Source organism: Labeo rohita, chromosome 6, assembly GCF_022985175.1.
Source record: "Labeo rohita strain BAU-BD-2019 chromosome 6, IGBB_LRoh.1.0, whole genome shotgun sequence".
Classification (NCBI taxonomy): domain Eukaryota; kingdom Metazoa; phylum Chordata; class Actinopteri; order Cypriniformes; family Cyprinidae; genus Labeo; species Labeo rohita.
The window spans coordinates 19,437,796-19,455,215 of record NC_066874.1 but is presented as its reverse complement, the minus strand read 5'-3'; the positions used below and the strand labels follow the sequence as shown (position 1 = coordinate 19,455,215).

At 34.4% G+C, this 17,420-nt stretch overlaps 1 protein-coding gene across 10 annotated transcripts in view; it reads left to right on the top strand.

The window, feature by feature from the left end:
• sgip1a (SH3GL interacting endocytic adaptor 1a) overlaps window positions 1-17,420 on the top strand; it is a 98,189-nt gene that overhangs the window by 57,714 nt on the left and 23,055 nt on the right. For 8 of the 10 annotated variants that reach the window (XM_051111754.1, XM_051111764.1, XM_051111759.1 and 5 more), the window contains 9 exons: window positions 121-145; window positions 1,331-1,393; window positions 1,544-1,601; window positions 1,858-2,036; window positions 12,569-12,580; window positions 13,377-13,398; window positions 13,572-13,671; window positions 15,604-15,692; window positions 16,176-16,262. In XM_051111754.1, coding sequence (XP_050967711.1) covers window positions 121-145; window positions 1,331-1,393; window positions 1,544-1,601; window positions 1,858-2,036; window positions 12,569-12,580; window positions 13,377-13,398; window positions 13,572-13,671; window positions 15,604-15,692; window positions 16,176-16,262 — 635 coding nt within the window. The remainder of the gene's footprint in view (window positions 1-120; window positions 146-1,330; window positions 1,394-1,543; window positions 1,602-1,857; window positions 2,037-12,568; window positions 12,581-13,376; window positions 13,399-13,571; window positions 13,672-15,603; window positions 15,693-16,175; window positions 16,263-17,420) is intronic. The other 2 variants (XM_051111755.1, XM_051111761.1) reach the window with 2 other exon arrangements.

The window sequence follows — 17,420 nt, the reverse complement described above, 5'->3', positions numbered from 1 at the left end:
AGGCCTGGCTAATTGCTTCTGTGCTTGAGTTGAGAAAAAAGAGAGGCTTGCATGTTAAGTGGGTATTAAAGACCTCTCTGTCTCTCTTTTTGTCTCTCTCTTTGTTTTTTTCTGTTTTAGGGGGTCACCAGACAGAGATGGTGGAGTAAGTACCTCTTAACTTGCAGCAACGTTTCAAGAACCAGATTTACTATTATTCGTATTTTGGAATTTGAATTGATGTTTGTTTAAATCAGGGCTGCCAAAGTTGATGATTAACATACGCAGTTAATCAAATGTTTAACATTGTTAATATGTGTATTCAATTCACTCAGTTCTTTGTGATTTCTGAGAAATGATTTATTGAAATGTTCTGAGCAAATTGAAGCTAATTAGAGCTGCAGCACACACACACACACACACACACACAAAAAGACCCTAGCAGACCACCCATTTATCATTTGTAATGTTGAAGAAAGACATTGTATGGGTAAGAAGCCCAGATGAGATTTAACAAAAGTTGAGTCATTTGCATTCTTTGGTAAAATTTCATTATCTTCAAATCGAAATATTTACCCACAATGATATATAAAAATGTTCATGCAAGAACTGTTAATGTCATTCAGTATTTTAATAGATTGACAGGCCTAGTTATCAATCTGACAACACCACCCTGCATCATATTTGCTTTAGAAAATCAAATACTTGTATCTGACTAATGACTAATAGCTTGTTTCTGACTAGGTTCCAAAAATAGTGCCTGTTTTGCTCTAACATGCCACATTTTGACACAAAATATGATGTGCATTTACAGATTTATTTATAAACTTGTATGGATTTGACCATATTTTTTCATATTTTTTTCAAAGTGCATTAAAGCATATATACATATATAAAATTAACATACATTAAAAAAAAGCAATATTTTGTGAAAAGCTGTGCATGATGGAAAGTTTTGCATTGATATTTTTGAACTCAGCATCATTAAATTACGTAATGTTAAGCTTGTTTTGCAAATCAGTAAAAAAAAATGAAATATGCAGGGCTGTGTAATAAGTGTAAATGTAAGCAAGCTTCTTTTATGTGAAGCGTTATTGGAAATATAAATAATCTGACATGGTCTTTATTTTCTGTATGATGGATATCCATGGCACAGGAGCCCCAAGAGACTGAATTGGTACTGAACATAGAGACGGCATAGTTATATAGCTTGAAGCCTAACGCTAGAATTCAATACTCACTAAGCACCTGTAGATTCCCCCAGCTGCACCCCTAAATAGGCCAAACTCATCTAATTTAGAAATCAGTGAATCTGAGTGATGTTACTAAAGTTGTGTTTTGATTTGCTCAGCCACAGAAAAAGACCAACGGCGCTCCAAATGGCTTCTACGGGGAGATTGATTGGGACAGATATGTAAGTACATCATTTTTAATAGCCTGATGATACTGAGCAAAGCATGACAGCTCAAGCCTACTACAGTAGTGGCAATTTAATTTTAAATATCAAAAAAGACCATCCACTGCATTTGTAATAAAGACTGACTTTAGTTCTTTTCTTTTGCAGAACTCGCCTGAGGTAGATGACGAAGGATATAGCATCAGGCCAGATGAGGATGAGGGAGATATCCTTTAATTTTGCCATAAATTACTGTGATTACATTTTTGAATAATTGATTTTTATCAGTAAACAATGAAAATTGTATTATTTCATTTTTAATTTTTTTTTTATTGTGAATAAAAAAACAAAGCTGTGAGGTATAGATACAATCTGTTTAGTGCACTTTTTCATCTAATGCAGCTTTTCTAACCAAGTTCCGTTACATTCAGTCAGTGCTGTGATAATGGCAATGTACAACAGGCCCCTTAACAGCTCTCCACCAGCCCCCAAAGAAAAGTCTCACTTTTTCTCCTCCAGTGAGTCTGAAGAAGAGGAGGACCATCGCAAAAAGTTTAAGATCAAAATCAGACCGCTGCCAGCAGACACTAACATTGCAGCTCCCTCGGTAGATGAATTAAAAGCCTCCATAGGCAACATAGCTCTGTCTCCCTCGCCTCTGGTGAGTCCAGCCAATGTTACCCATTCATTTCAAACTTTAAAGGGATAGTCTACCCAAAAATTAAAATTCTGTCATCAAGGGCAATTTTTGAAGGGGACACAAATAATACAGCCAAAATTGTACTTGTAAGGATAGATATGTCTACACAACATGTGTACATAGCATGGAGACCGTGCTTAAATATGAGTTTGGTTCATTGGTTTACCACACGGTCATATTATAATTATTGGATTATTTTGCGTCCTCCACATAGTGTTTTAGGTTTCGTCTGGGATTGAGGACATCTCTTCTTTAGATATTAATCCATAGCAAGCCCACTGATCTGCCACTTAACATCATACTGAGCAAAACCCAACTCATCGTTAGGTCTACAATATTAGCCTAATATTAGTTCATAGGCTTATCGCGGTATTAGTTGTAGTGGGTGACAAGCTACGGTATTAAATAAGCTAAGCTTGGTAACCTTATAATCGCTCATTAAATACATTGGAGATCATCATTTTTTGTCAAGACTAATTTATTAATGATCCAGAATCATCTGTATTAAAGAGAAATAATCACTTCACAAGTGTTTAAAGTGAATAAAATAGCCTTGACAGCCTAAGTTACTTACACATACCTACTGAAGAACTTTGCTGTCTCCCACCGGAAGACATCGGTAAAGGGAGAAAGCAGGCAGTGGACCAAACCACTGAGGCAAGGGAGGGGGGATTCAAAAAATTTCTGAACTTAAAATGCTTTTTTACCTTTATGTTGTTTTACTACTTACACACGTATTTTAAGTATATTTCCATTATATTATTTACAATACACAAAGTCGCTTGTAGTTATGTTTTTAGGGGGGACAACCCTCAGATACCCGGTGATTTACACCTATGTCTGTCATTAATTACTCACCCTCATGTCGTTCCAAACCCATAAGACCTTTGTTTATCTACAGAACACAAATTAAGATATATTTGAAATCCGAGAGCTTTTGGGCCTTGCAAAAACAGCAAAGCAACTGACACGTTCAAGGCCCAGAAAGGTAGTCAGGACATCATTAAAATAGTCCATGTGAGATCGGTGATTCAACCTTAATTAAACGCGCAATGGAGACTGACATGAAAGAGAAGAAATAGTTGAATAAAGTCGTTATTTTTTGTTTTCTTTGTGCATGCAAAGTATTTTTGTAGCTTCATAACATTACGGTTGAACCACTGATGTCACATGGACTATTTTAACTATATCCTTATTACCTTTTTGGGCCTTGAGCATCATAGTTGCATTGCTGTTTATTCAGGGTCAGAAAGCTCTGAAATTTCATTAAAAATATCAAAATCTTAAAGATGAACAAAGGTCTTACAGGTTTGAAACGACATGAGGGTGAGTAATTATTTTCATTTTTAGGTGAACTATCCCTTTAAGATGTTGTTTCCTGCCATTTTTCTTAGTTTAATATCACATGACACAGTAGCCTCTACTATGTTATATATGTTATTGTTTTTATTTTTTGTACAAAAATATATTGTGAAAGTACCATGGCAAAATGATGCTTGTGTATTTTAAGTTGATAGTATTCAGTATTTATAAGACAGTACATATTTAAGACAGTATTTTTTGCTGCCTTATATATTACGTGCTGGAGGCATGTACTGTACTCTCAGTGCATATTAGAGAGGCAATTTACTGACACTTTATGTTTCTGTGAGTATGGAGAGGAAACAGCTTGTTGCACTGTTGCAGATTTTATTTGTGCTGTATAAGGAAGCTCATGAAATAGAGGAAGTGCTTAAGATTCTTTATTAACCTTGTCAACTCAATTTTAAAGTCACATGATGACAAAAGCCACAAGCCAGACTTGGTTTACAGTACATATGGCTTGTCTTTTGCGGCGTGTTGCTTGTAGATGTGTGGTTAACGTGAGGCTATCACACTGTGGAGGCTGTTTCTAGAGAGAGCAGCATGAGCAATTCAGATAGAGCTGCCTGCCATTTTAATAGTCCAAAAACGCCTACCTGCTATTTCACTAAAACATTTTTGAGTTTCAGCAGTCAACATACAGTACCTGCGTCCTGTTATTAAAAGCCATTTTAATGAGCTTCATATTAATTTTTAGAATCTCCCTTGTTTGTGCGCCCCATATATACAGCATTTAGGAGATGAATTTGTCTATGTGGGCAGCACGTGTCTAATTATTCTCCACTGGCTCAAAACAGACTCCTTTAACAAAACAATATTTAAAATTAGTGATATTTTCTTTTATTCAGCAAGGAAGCATTACATTTGGCCAAAAGTGGCAGAAAAGACATTTACAATATTACAAAGGATTTCTATTTCAAAATAAATGCTGTTGTTTTGAAATTCCTATTCATTTTTTTTTTGGTCAGGAAATTCTGAAAAAAATCAGAAAAACTGAAATTTTACCAAAAATGTTATAGTCCTGATTAGAATACCATACAGATAGAAAACAGCCTTTTGCTGATAAAATTTTCCTAAGCATCCATCATATTTTACTGTGTAACTTTAATATTCGATAACTCACAAGAGAGAATATCCTGAGAACTGCACATCATATGATGTGCAGTTAAAGAAGATTCCAGAAAGTTTATCTGTCCAAACTGAAGTACTGACTTTTAAAAACTTTTTGCTGATGAAGTCATCTGACGGAGGTCATTTAGATGAGATATGGTGTAGATGAGTCTTATCTGACTCACTGTTGTTATCTGGAGTCAGAGTGAGTAGGAGTTTCAGGTGGAGTCTCGCACTGGAGTGTCACTCTGTTCTCTCTCAATAATTCAGCTTGGAAACTGGGCACAACGACTCCAATGCAAGGCCTGCTGACAGAGCCCAGGCATCCAGAGTGTGTCACATGATAAACTCGCACACTAAATTATTCACGTGTGCAGATACGTGTAATTCCGTCAGTGTGCTTTCAATCAATCTTACTCTGATCTACAACTCAGGACCACCTACTGGGGTGTTTCTTGTTCTGCCTTGTTCCTAAAATTAATTGGCACTCAGATTGGTCTTTGGCTGTCACAAAGTAATTATCTTTTCTGGGGTTTTCATTAGCTCTTATTCCCAAAGTTAAATTTGAAGCTGCACGTTTATGAATTGCTCTCTCTCAGTATGCTCAGTGAATGCTAAACCACGTTGAACTTTGAGCACTTTCATCCCTGAAGCACTGCTGTTTATTTAGCTGTACCTAGTTTTATAAACTGATCGCTTACTTATTACATTGTGCATGTTGTGGAATGTGTAGTACAAAATAGTTCCAGTCCTCTCTTCTTAAATCCATGGTAAAGTAACAGTTTTGATCTTATACTTCCATAGAGGATTATTATTCTTTATATTTTTTCATTAGGGGTCCAAGTGTGTAGCGCTGAAACCCTATTGTAATTTTTAGAATGGCCAAGGATCATCAATCTCCATGTAAAACCGATCGGGCAGACCAAAACGTCAGTCGTAGAGACTTGAAACTTGGAGGGATGGTAGTACTCACACTGTCTACAATGTCACCAAGGCTTGCCCCAATCGGTGTGACGGGGGCACTACAGTGATCAAATGTACAAAAACGCTCATAACTCCCAAACGGTTTGTCGCAGGCTCAAGTGTCTAATGTCGTTGGAATCCTTGGCTCACGCGGGACAAACAGCATTTTTGCGACAGGTGATTCTAAACAAGCATGCAAAATTTTAAGAAGATCGGACCACAGCTGGCACTATAACAGTCATAACGTTAAAAAACATCATATTTCTATGGCAAATTACCTAGATTAAGTTCGTTATAGGCTTGATAAAAATATGTAAGGTCTTTTTCATATGTTCTTAAATGCCTTAAAGGGCTTGAGCTCCGGTAATCGCTGCTTGCAGCTATACTTCATTTATTTTTTTATATAACAGTGTTATGTTATGTCAGGGACTATATCTTTGAGCGGAAGGAAGTCGCTAATGGAGGTGAACAGGATGCTCAAGCAAGCTTTAAAAGCACCACAAAGATAATTTTGTTTCCATCCAGTAGATATATGATAAGCATAAAGTTTGGGGTTGTTAAAGGGATAGTTCACCCAAAAATGAAAATTACCTCATGATTAACTCACCCTCAAGCCATCCTAGGTGTACATGACTTTCTTCTTTCAGATGAATGCAATCAGAGTTATAGTGTGATGAAGTGATAAACGGGAAAGCACAGAGAAGAGTGTAAAACAATCATGGGTCACTAATTAGAAGTACTAAATGAGGATTTCTAAAGAAAAATGTTGGAGGGTTTTGATATAAGTCAAGAGGAAACTGGTTTTCCTTACGCTACGCCTACGTGAATGCACATACGACAGTTTATATACAGTTTTGGATTACAGTTTATAGAGTTTTAAATATGGATATTTTTCCTACACAAAGGCATTGATTCACTTCAAAAGGCCTTTATTAATGCCTTGGAGCCATGTGGAGTACTTTTTATGATGGATGGTGTACTGTTTTGGGCTTCAAAATCACAACACCCATTCACTTCCATTATAAAGCTGGGAAGAGCCGGGACATTTTTATTATAACTTCAATTATATTTGTTTGAAACAATAAAGTCATATACACCTAGGATGGCTTAAGGGTGAAAAAATCATGGGGTGATTTTCATTTTGGGGTGAACTATCCCTTTAGCAATTTCAAATGTTTGTGCTACTTAATATTTTTGTGAAACAATAAATTTTTTTCAGGATTCTTGATTGTAAAATTCAGAAAGAATTGCATTTACAGTATATGAAATATAAATATTCTATTTTGATCAATTTAATGCATCATTGCATTGATTTTCATTAAAAAAAAGGGACCCCAAACATTTTTAACAGTACTGCATATTCGGTGAAGGTAAATAAATTGAAAAATACATTTTTATGCATATTTTTCATAACAATTGCATAAAATTTGTGTAACTAATGGTTGTAGGGAATTCATCCCAATGACTTGTACTCGCCCCCTTGTCATCCAAGATGTTCATGTCTTTCTTTCTTCAGTCATAAAGAAATTATGTTTTTTGAGGAAAACATTTCAGGAATGATCTCTAAAATGCAGTTTAAATGCAGCTTCAGTGGGCTCTAAATGATCCCAGCCAAGGAAGAAGGGTCTTATCTAGCAAAACGATCTGTTATTTTCCAGAAAAATGTAGTTTATATACTTTTTAAACTCAAATGCTCATGACAGTTAGGGTATGTCGAAAACCTCCCATCTCATTTTCTCCCCCAACTTCAAAATCATCCTTCATCAGTGTTTTACATTTTTTGTAAAGGGCGTTTTATCTTCTTTGCACGTTCACTTTGTAAACACTGGGTCAGTACTTCTGCAGCGATTTAGGACAATTTTGGAGTTGGAGGAGAAAATGAGATGGGAGGTTTTCGACATACCCTGGGATCGTTTAGAGCCCTTTAAAGCTGTATTTAACCTGCATTTTGGAAGTATAAACTCGAGGGCACCATAGAAGTCCACTATATAGAGAAATATCCTGAAGAGTTTTCCTCAAAAAACCCAGTTTCTTTACGGCTGAAGAAAGAAAGACATAAACATCTTGGATAACAAGGGGGTGAGTAAATAATCTGTACATTTTTGTTCTGGAAGTGAACTTCTCCTTTAAACAGTCTTATTATGACCTCAGCGACTGAAATCCACTGTGTCCAGTATATTGGAACGCCTGGCATTCCTTACTCATGAATTAAACATCAGTCACATGCCCGTCCTGTGCCATGGCAACCTGTGCGTATGTGTGTAACCATGGTGATGGATTAGCCATGAATACTCATCAGAAGAAAGTGTGAGCAAAGGTTGAACAACAGAAACTCTACAATAGAGATCGTGCTCTCTCATTGTATCAGAGTTGAGTGATAATTCATTCAGCTTGTTGTATTCTCTACTGTACTTCACCTGTGTAGTCAGAGAGGAGATATTGCATCCAGCCAGCCATCCAGAAGGCAGGGAGAGATAAATATAACAGCGGAGTGATAGTCGAGGGAAAACAGAGCACAAAGGCATGGGGGTTCTTTATATAGCCAGCACACCTCTCGGCCAGGTGCTGGGTTCCAGCTGGTATTCATGTTTTATTGATAAGGTTTGCTTCTTTATTAAGCCTCTTGTATATGGGCAGTCATCCAGCAAGAGTTAATAATGCTACACATGGGAAACTCTGTGTGCTCAGAGCTTGTTTGATCATTCGACAGTCTTATTTCCAAGCTGTGTGACAGAATGTAGACATGTAGCAAGCTGGAGGGATGTTTTAAAAGAAAGTTCACGTGAACTAACGAAAATTTGTCAGTTGCTCTCCCTAATCTTGTTCCAAACCCCTTTTTATTAAATCCATGGGAATAAATATTTTAGAATGTCCTTACAGACAAACTTAAGGCTTGTCTGCTACATTATACATTTTCTGAAGCTGTGCATTCATTTTATATGAGGGGAAAACACTAAAATTAAAAATGCTAAAAAATTTCTCCCTTTGCTTTCAAATGTCATTCAGTTCAAATATGGTCCACCATTATGCCATTGTGCCTGTCCACATTTATTGTTGTTCTGTGAAACAGAAAATGTATTTTTTATTTTTTTTTAATTTTAGAAAAATAAATACTTTTACTCAACAAGAGTGCAGTGAATTGATAACATTTATAATGTTAAAAAATATTTCTATTTTAAATAAATGCTGTTCTTTTTTTTTCCAGTTTGGGTTATTTTATTTTATTTTATTTATGAAAAAAATAATGCTTTGACTCAACAAGCATGCTGTAAATTGTTTAGAAGAGTAGAGACATTTATCGTTTTAGAAAATATTTCTGTTTCAAATAAATGCTGTTCTTTTCAATTTTCCAGTTTGGGTTATTTTATTTTATTTTGTAAAAAAAAAAAAAAAAGACTTTTCCTCAACAAGAATGCAGTAAATTGATCGAAAGATACAGTAAAGACATTTATAATGTTAGAAATTATTTCTATTTTAAATAGATGCTGTTCTTTTCATTTTTCCAGTTTGGGGTATTTTATTTATTTATTGACTGATTGAAAAAAATACTTTTACTCAACAATAATTCAGTAAATTGATCAGAATATACAGTAAAGACATTTATAATGTTAGAAAATATTTCTATTTCAAACAAATACTGTTCTGTTCAACTTTCTATTCATCAGAGAATTCAGAAAAATGTATCTCAGCTTCCTCGAAAATATTAATCAGCAAAACTGTTTTTTAGCATTGATAGTAATATGAAATATATCTTGAGCACAAAATCAGCATATTTATTAAGGATCACGTGCCATTGAAGATGGCTGCTGAAAATTCAGCTTTGCCATCACTGGAATAAATTACAGTTTAATATATATTGAAATAGAAAATTGTTATTTTACTTTGTAACAATATTTCACAATATTACTGTATTTTTATATTGATGTATATAATATTACTGAATTTTGGATCAAATAAATGTCTTAGTGAGCATATGAGACGTTAATAAATTAAACATTAAAAACATTAATAAATTCTTACCCACCCTGACATTTTTAGTGTATATCATTATACTTAATAGAAAGATGAAAATGTTGGGTTTGAATCACGTGAGTAATTAATATATTTTTGAGTTAACTATTCCTTTAATGGGTTAAATGAGCATGTGGTTGATTTTTGTTTTGTAGCTTTCACTCAAATTACAAACAAAGACATTCAATCAGGTCACACACTCACATCTTGATTTGTTGCCATATTTCACTGATCTCCTTATTAGCTGTGATAATATATTTTATTTATGTGCTGGAGGCGGTATCTGTGGCTGACACCGAAACATTGACAAAATGCTTTTGCACAGTGTTGCATCACACTATGATCTGTGTTTGTAGATATTTCTGCCATGTCATTCCTCTCAAATTCACTGTAAAGTGTTGTGCATGCTCACCAGCACTATACTAATGTAGATCATGCTCCCTCTTCTTCTGTCTCTCTACCTACCTGTCTGTCTGTTTCTATCTGCTGCCTGATATAGAGGAATAGTCCGGTAAGCTCTTTATACTTTGTCCTGCTCTTTTGGAGTGACATCTTCTCACGTTTCCCATTCGGCATGGTGAAGGTTGCATTCTCATGTGTTTAATAAGCCATTAAGAACTGATCTAAAGTCAGTAATTAATTAAAAAAACAGTTACTAAGACTGTTACTATTAAGAAGACTTTCTGAACATATTTTAAAAAAGCATTAGAAAAAGAATTAGTTATAATAAATGATGAATAATTTACTGCCATGGTGTGAATTACATATAATCATGTAATCAATAATAAAGTAGCTGTAATCTGATTATGAGTATTTTAAAATGTAATATAATCGAAGTACTTTAGTTCTGGAATCTGATTATGAAATCCAGATTACAATAAATGTGTGCTTCGATCCTGTGCTTGGACATTAGTTGTTTTAGGCGAATGACGAATTTTGATGATGTTCGTGTTTATGCATGTTTCACTTTAACATTTTTGAACTGTTTATTATTTGAATGAGTGGGCAGCCTTAGTCATCAGCCCAACTCTTACATTAAAGTGTTTGGTTGCATGCCAGTCTTTCTGCTTGTCTACTCTTGGCTCTGATTGGCAGTGACCATTGCTTACGGTCTATAGGATTAGACTTTGCCACTGGTACATCACCCTAATCACTCAGAACTCATGAGCCAGACTGAACTCAGAGCCCTCGTCCTGGACTTAATCCAGCTATGAAGGGAGGAATGGGGGGGCAAAATAAAAACGAGGTTAAATTGAAGTGAGCAGGAATATATGTCAATAGAAAATGAACTTTCTTGTCTTTTCATTTCCATTCTAACTCTGAATTTGGTCCAGGAGTATCATGATGTATCTTTGCAATCTCTTTGTAGTGACTTATGAGCAGTACGTACTTTCTATGCTTTTAGATCCTCTAAAGACTAAACAGTGCTGAGACAAGGAGCACTGCACAGGTGCAGCGTTGGCAATATATGCATAAATACCATTTTCAAGAATTGCTGAAATCTGGAAAAGTGCCTTTTGAGGCAGAGTATTTCCAAATTATTTATAACAGCACTAAAATAAGATGAGATCTTTATTGTGATGTGCATGTATTACCCTCACAGTTACAGTTGAGGTCAAAAGTTTACATCCCCCGTTCAGAATCTGCTAAATGTTAATAATTTTACCAAAATAAGAGGGATCATACAAAATGCATGTTGTTTATTTAATACTGACCTGAATGAGATATTTACATGAAAGATGTTCACATATAGTCTACAAGAGAAAATAATAGTTGAATTTATAAAAATAACCCTGTTCAAAAGTGTACATACATTTGATTCTTAATACTGTGTTGTTACCTAAATGATCCACAGCTGTGTTTTTTGGTTTGGTTGTTTAGTGATAGTTGTTCATGAGTCTCTTGTTTGTCTTGAACAGTTAAACTGCCTGCTGTTCTTCAAAAAAATTCTTCAAGTCTTTGGTTTTTCAGCATTTTTGTGTATTTGAACCCTTTCCAACAATGACTGTATGATTTTGAGATCAATCTTTTCACACTGAGGACAACTGAGGGACTCGTATGCAACTATTACAGAAGGTAATAGCACTCACTGATGCTTCAAAAAGAAACACGATGCATTAAAAGCTGAGGGGTGAAAACTTTTGAATTTGAAGATCAGGGTAAATTTAATTTATTTTGTCTTCTGGGAAACATGTAAGTATCTTCTGCAGCCTCTGAAGAGCAGCACTACATGAAAAAATATGATATTTAGGCAAAATAAGAAAAAAAACCCCTCAAAGTTCAAAAGTTTTCACCCCCTGCTCTTAATGCATTGCGTTTCCTTCTGGAGCATCAGTGGAAAGGGTTCAGATACACAAAAAATGCTGGAAAACTGAAGAATTTGTGATACCTGAAGGATTTTTCTGAAGAACAGCAGGCAGTTAACTGTTCAGGACAAACAAGGGACTCATGAACAACTATCACTAAACAAAAAAAACACAGCTGTGGATCATTCAGGTAACAACACAGTATTAAGAATCAAGTGAATGTAAACTTTTTAAAATTTATTTTTATTTTTAAATTCAACTATTATTTTCTCTTGTGGATTATATGTAAACATCTTTTATGTGAAATATCTTATCCAACAATAATATGCATTTTGTATCATCCCTCTTATTTTGATAAAATAATTAACACTTTGCAGATTCTGAAAGGGGGATGTAAACTTTTGACATCAACTGTATGTGAAAAGCTGAATTTTTAATTGTAGCTTTTAAGCTTCAAAAAAGGACACAAGTATTGTAAAAGCGCTCAATATGACTTGTGTTTCATATTTTCTCAAGCTGTATGTTAGTTTTTGTGATGAACAGATTGAATTTATTATTGAATCTTGACTTGTTAAGTTTGTCTATGCCTTCCCTGGGTCTCAAAATGTAAAAAATCATTATTAAAGCACATCACAAAGGTAAACATTTAGGAACAGAGGTTGCTTTTGATCGAAGTCTGTATTACTGATTTATCACTTTCTGACCAGGTGTCTCTTCTCTCTTCCTTTTTGCTGGTCACAGAGACGTAGCCCGGTAAGTGTCCTTCAGCATTACTTTTCTGTTCTCTAAGTGCTTGAACCACTTTGTGATTCAGTTAAAAAGTTTTACAGAAGCAGAAGATACCTTTGTTAAAAGATTAGATGTTTAGAGAGAAATGATACTTCCATGTAATGGTATTTCCATATAGAGATGGTCAGAATCAGGATCGTTTTTTTTTTTTTTTTATTATTAAAGCATAATAATGACTACTCTTTATAGACATGACTATTTGTTAACATTAGCACTTTTGTTCACTTTCTCTTTCACTCAGCTGGTCTTTTCTAATTAAATGGCCCATGTGATGTAAAAATATTGCTTACTCATGTGCTGTAGACCCATGTGACCAAAAATGCTTGCTTTGGAGATCATACTAATGCCTTTTTATGATTTGTAGTCTGGGTGTTGAGCGTTGAGCCTTGCCTAAAGCAAGTTCTTAATCTAAATGTAACTATTATTGAAAAATAAATGCTGCATTCTATTTGAAATTCTCAGCCACCATGATGAACCTGATGTCATAACATTTATGACAGTGTTATTTGTTACTAATGCATCAGTGAGTCAGATGAGATTGTTCACCACCTGAGTCAATCATGGGAATCAGCTCTTGTGTAAGCTGTAGAATGCATTATGAAACAGCAATTTACAGGGCATCAAGGCAATGTCTCTGTCTAAATTTGACTGACCATTCCCTTGATTAAATTTACCCAAAATGCACTCCTCTCAGCTGATGAGCGATATGGTGTTATGAGCTTTTAGTCTTATGAATGTTTTGGCCTTCTGTTTGTTTCAGGGGGTGGCAAAAAGAAATCCCGGTAAGTACACATAATGCAATTTGTTCTTGGGTTTATGAGTTTGATGTCTATGTCGATTCAAATCTGACACTAAATAGTTGTCTGGAATTAAAATGTGAATATAGAGGTGTGCTTGCTTGTGTAGGATTAGGTGCAGTTTATTTGTTTTCATTTGATCATGCTGTTATTCTCAGGTGAAGAAATTGCACGACCGAGACGTGCTGTTCCAACGCCGGCACCAGCTCCCGCCCCTTCCCCAACACCTGCACCTGCACCCCCTCCTGAGCCTGCTAGGTATATATACACACACACATTCACACTTAGGGAAACAGTAATTTTGTCTGTTGTTTCCAAGTTTAGTATTACAAATATAAGAACTAGCAAAAAATGATTTGTTAACTGAAATAACTAAAATGCAGAAGATCATATAAATGTGCACACACAACATCAAATTAAAGAGGAAATTATTTTTCAGTCTAAGCTGGTCTGATTGAATTAATCTATAAAATCAGTTTTATTTTTTCCCAAATTCCATTTTTTTTTTCCTGAATTTGTTTTTACTTATTTATTTTTTTCATTAATTTTTTAGACTCTGTTTTAATGGTTAAATAAATAAACCAATAAGCCACAAGAAGCCATGGTTTACAGTGAATTTATAACAGCTAAGGGGCATTGTTAGGCACGACGCAAAGCGTATATTCGCTATACGTAGTAAGGTTCCACAAAATAAAACAGAGCATAGAAAGTATAATGATATAAATAAAAACCGAACAATGTAGTTCCTCAGAAACAGTTGTAGTTGCAACACAAAAAAATAAACAAAGGTGTGTTTGTAGAGTAATTTACAACAGCTTTGAATGCGGCTCAACCAATCAGAATCAAGGACTGGAACTATCTGTTTTATAATTAAAAATATCAGTCAGAAAGCATGTCTAATTAATTGAAACACAATTTAAAAGCAGTGTATTAAAAGTTTAACACAATTTTTTTTTTTTTTTTTTTTTTTTTTCCAGTTTTATTTTGACCAAATTCTGTGTTTCCATCCATTTTCTGGATTGTTTTATTTTGTTTTGGTTTTTTTTTTTATATTTTTTCTGGTAAATAAATTCTGGTAAATGATTTTTCTGGTAAATATTCCTTAAAAATAATGTTAAAATACAAATTTTATTACTATCATTACATTAAGTAATATATTTCTTTCACAGTTTCTTTAAGTTTCTGTTTGTTTATGAGCCAGGGGTGAAAACTTTTTGAATTTGAAGATCAGGGTAAATTTAACTTATTTTGTCTTTTGGGAAACATGTTAGTACTTCTGTAGCTTCTGAAGGGCAGTACTAAATGAAAAATATATAATATTTAGGCAAAATAAGAAAAATGTATACATATTCATTCTGTTCAGAAGTTTCCACCCCTGGCTCTTAATGCATTGTTTTATTATCTTCTGGAGCATCAGTAAGTGTTTTATCCTTCTATAATAGTTGCATATGAGTCCCTCAGTTGTCCTGAGTGTGAAAAGATGAATTTCAAAATCATACAGTCATTGTCGGAAAGGGTTCAAAAACACAAAAATGCTGAAAAACCAAAGAATGTGTGGCGGCCTGAAGGATTTTTCTGAAGAACAGCAGGCAGTTTAACTGTTCAAGACAAACAAGGGACTCATGAACAACTATCACTTTAAAAAAAAAAAAACACAGCTGTGGATCATTCACGTAAGAACACAGTATTGAGAATCAAGTGTCAAGGGACTATATGTAACAAACTTTTATGTGAAATATCTTATTCAGGTCAGTACTAAATAAAAAATAACATGCATAACAAATAACATATGATCCCTCTTATTTTGGTAAAAGGTATATGTAAACGTTTGACCTCAACCGATGGAACAATTTGTGCTGGAACTTAAATGTCTGACATTCAAACTAAACAAAAACAATAAAAACAAATGAAAGAAAAGTATGTATGCTCCATTTAAGCAATTAAACTATGTAAAACAAATAAAAAAAAACACAATACAAAACAGAAAATAAAAAATAGTTATATTTTAAAAAGTATGGTTATGCAGTTATAACCCTGGTTGTTGCGACTTAATCTTTTAAACATCAGTTGATGTTTAAGTGAGTATAAATGGATTATATTAGACAATTTGAGAGTTGCAGCCTGGATGTGACTGGTGTGCATCTGTGTGGATGAGTCATGCAAATCTGGCTTAATTCTCCTCCATTTCAGTAATAAGAAATCTCCAGTGCCAGAGGATGCAACAGCCTTATTCGGCCCTCCCCTGGAGACAGCCTTTGATGAGCAGAAGACCAGTGAAGGTACCGTTTATGACCATGTCCTTGCCACTTAGTGCTGCCTTATGGATCTATCATTTACAGAATCACTGAATTTTAAACATTCACAATCCAACAGAACCTGATCACAGCCCAGATTCTTTGTTTGCATCATTCACTTGAACAAATATTCATTTTTTTTAATGTCATATACAGTATGTGTCTTCAAAGGATAAACGTGACAGTTATTTTTCAGCTTGTTTATATGCTTCTATAATCAGTACTGTTTTTTAGCGTTGTGTAACGTTACTACAGAACAGAACATTCATTAGTGCTTACTAGTTGTGTTGCCTCCTACTCGATTCCATTTGCAGCATTTGAAATGAAATCAATTAGATTTACAGGCCATTTATTACAGAAATAAGGCTAGATAAGTGTTGCATGGTGATTCCTTCCTCTCTGTGAGTCACACAGTTGTTAATTCTGCTCCCCCATCGACTTTGTATCATGTCCTCTTCCATAAATTAGTGGTGATAGAGGAACCTGAGGTTTGGGGTGCACCCCTGCCTGAGCAACACCTAGACTCCTCTCTGGCAAGACCTTTTCCTACAGGAAGTAAGTCATTGCTTGTGTGGCATGATTGCCATCATCCTGGTATCATAAACCCATACTTTTTAAAACGGTGAACGGTTGTCTGAGTGGAAAAGTCATGATTGCCTCCAAATTTTTATTTTAATAACTTTCCCTTTGGCAGTCTTCATTAACCTACTAAGTCATTAGCCAGGAAAACTGTCAAAATCCTAAGAGTCATCCAGCTCATCTTGTACTCATGTCATTTGGTGACGGTTTACTCAACGTGGCCTATATTTAAATCTGACTGAACCTAAAAAGAGTATATAGTGCTAATAGTGATATATTCCTAAATGTATTTTTTTGCATAAAGGTGTCAGTACTAGGGCTTGCATGACTACTAATTTTTTTGCTAGATGACTAGTCGTCTAGGAAAGCAGTCAACTGTAAAGTGAGTCAGTGTTTACCTTATGTAAATGAGTCAAAGACTGGTCTGACAGCCAGCTGGAAAGTTTGTCCAATACAGCTAACATGATGTGGGTGAGACAGTTTTAAATTCCAAAGCACTTCAAATATTTGCACATTACAAGTTACCACTCAAGGCTATTTAACGAGCATTTGCACTGTGATGCAATTTGTGGGCAGAGGAATCATCTTCCTGTTGTTGCCACATAAAAGTTCAGACTAAAAACTAGGGCTGTCAAATGATTAATCGCGATGAATCACATACAAAATAAAAGTTTGAGTTTGCCTAATATATGTGTGTGTGATTATCATGTGTATATATAAATACAAACACATTCATGTATATATTTAAGAAATATTTACAAGTATATGTATTTATTATACTTTCTATGTAATTTATATTATATATAAATAAAAATATTTTGTGCATAAATAACATTTCTCTTAAATATACACATTAATTGGTATGTATTTATATATATATATAATAATTACACACAGTACACACACATATATTAGGCAAACTCAGACTTTTATTTTGTATGATTAATCGCGATTAATCATTTGACAGCCCTACTAAAACCCGCTTTATTTACCCATTATACTGTGTGAGAAACATATTAAGCGTGATATTATTTAAATGATTAAATATTATTAAAATATTATAGTGTCATGGTACTAAAGCCAAACTAATAAATAATATATTTTGTATTATGTACTGTATATTTTTCAAGTCAC